Here is a 1,485-nt window from a genome sequence, read left to right as displayed (position 1 = left end):
CAACATCCTGGATGGGATCTGCGTGTCCGTGCGTGTGGAATACTTTAATCAGAAGAAGAGTTGGAAGAGGAAAATCTTGGATGACGTAGAACGACTAAAGATGTTTTGTCAAATAGAACAGGATAATCAGTGCCTCTTACTAACTCTAACCTCCAAGAATCATTTCATCCCGTCTTTACTTTCCTTTCCTGCTTGTATCTTTCAGTATTTAAACCAGAGGAGCTGCGGCAGACTTTGATGCCGACGCTGGAGTCCCTTTACAGGCAGGATCCCGAATCTCTGCCGTTCCGACAGCCCGTAGACCCCATGCTGCTGGGTATTCCTGTAGGTATATTGGGAGTTGATGTGCAATAAACACCTGACAGAACTGTGTACATGTCTGAACTGTATTTGAAGAGTTAGGATGCAGTTTTGGTTATAGGCAGAGGTCAAATGCAGTCTTCATCTCTGTCTTCACTTTCATTACATTCTCGGTGCTCCTTATTTTGTCCAGGACTACTTTGACATCGTGAAGAATCCGATAGACCTATCTACCATCAAGCGCAAGCTTGACACGGGGCAGTACCAAGAGCCCTGGCAGTATGTGGATGATGTGTGGCTGATGTTCAACAACGCCTGGCTCTACAACCGAAAGACGTCCCGGGTCTACAAGTACTGCTCCAAGCTGGCGGAAGTGTTCGAGTCGGAGATCGACCCGGTCATGCAGAGCTTGGGCTACTGCTGCGGGAGGAAGGTTTGTTAGGGAGACTCAGCTTTTTCATGTTGGATTGAACATCTCGTTGATTTTGTAATATAATTCTAACTTTCAACACCATTTTTTAAAGGCCTGCTCTAAGAGTGCTTTAACCTGTTCTTGTAGCATTTTTCTGATGATGGATTATCAAAATAATGTATTATGTATTATCAAAATAAAGCTTAAAATTGCATTTCAGAATATTATTTAATTCAAACTGAGGTGAATCAGGAGCAGACGAAAAACGCAGTTTGAAAGAAATCTTTGTGGTAAAGAAAATAAGCTGGGCGAGTCAGTCGCTCTGCTCCGCCTCATTCTGATGCAGACTGATCGATCCATGAACGTCTTTGTTTTCCTCATCTGAGATGAAATCTGGATCATTCAATCACTTTGTTTATATTTATTTATAGCACTTTTCATCAACATGTTGAACAAAAGGTGCTGAGCAAAAAAGACACATAAATATTAGTTAAAACTAGTGTAGCATACAAGGTGCTCATGCGTTTCATTGTTGTGTGCGATTAATTAATTGTGACCTATAGTTAATTGATCTAATTAACTGATTTTAATCGCAATTTTGACCCAACAATTAGTGTTAAAAGCTTCATTTTGAGGTTATTTTATTTACCTTTTTGACATCATGGTGCAGGAAAAGATTAAAATAAAGCTAAAAAAGTGGTTTACGTTTTTTTTTTATTATTATTATTATTATTATTATAAACAACACCTAACCTTTACTTTGTCACCACTGA

General features: G+C 39.5%; 1 protein-coding gene across 1 annotated transcript; it reads left to right on the top strand.

Annotated features, from left to right (window-relative positions):
- The first annotated feature begins 176 nt into the window (after positions 1-176).
- LOC112139146 (histone lysine acetyltransferase CREBBP-like) lies at positions 177-884 on the top strand. The gene is made up of 2 exons (XM_024261843.2): positions 177-324; positions 494-884. The coding sequence occupies exons 1-2, from the start codon at positions 238-240 to the stop codon at positions 740-742; spliced, it is 336 nt and encodes a 111-aa protein (XP_024117611.2). The 5' UTR covers positions 177-237; the 3' UTR covers positions 743-884.
- The last annotated feature ends 601 nt before the right edge of the window (positions 885-1,485 follow it).

Source organism: Oryzias melastigma, unplaced genomic scaffold (genome assembly GCF_002922805.2).
Source record: "Oryzias melastigma strain HK-1 unplaced genomic scaffold, ASM292280v2 sc01568, whole genome shotgun sequence".
NCBI lineage: Eukaryota > Metazoa > Chordata > Actinopteri > Beloniformes > Adrianichthyidae > Oryzias > Oryzias melastigma.
This window is presented reverse-complemented; position numbering and strand designations above follow the sequence as displayed.

Coding starts and splice junctions, on each gene's coding strand:
- LOC112139146 (XM_024261843.2), top strand. CDS start 238: ATGCCGACGCTGGAGTCCCTTTACAGGCAGGATCCCGAATCTCTGCCG. Junction 325..493: donor CCATGCTGCTGGGTATTCCT/GTAGGTATATTG, acceptor TATTTTGTCCAG/GACTACTTTGACATCGTGAA.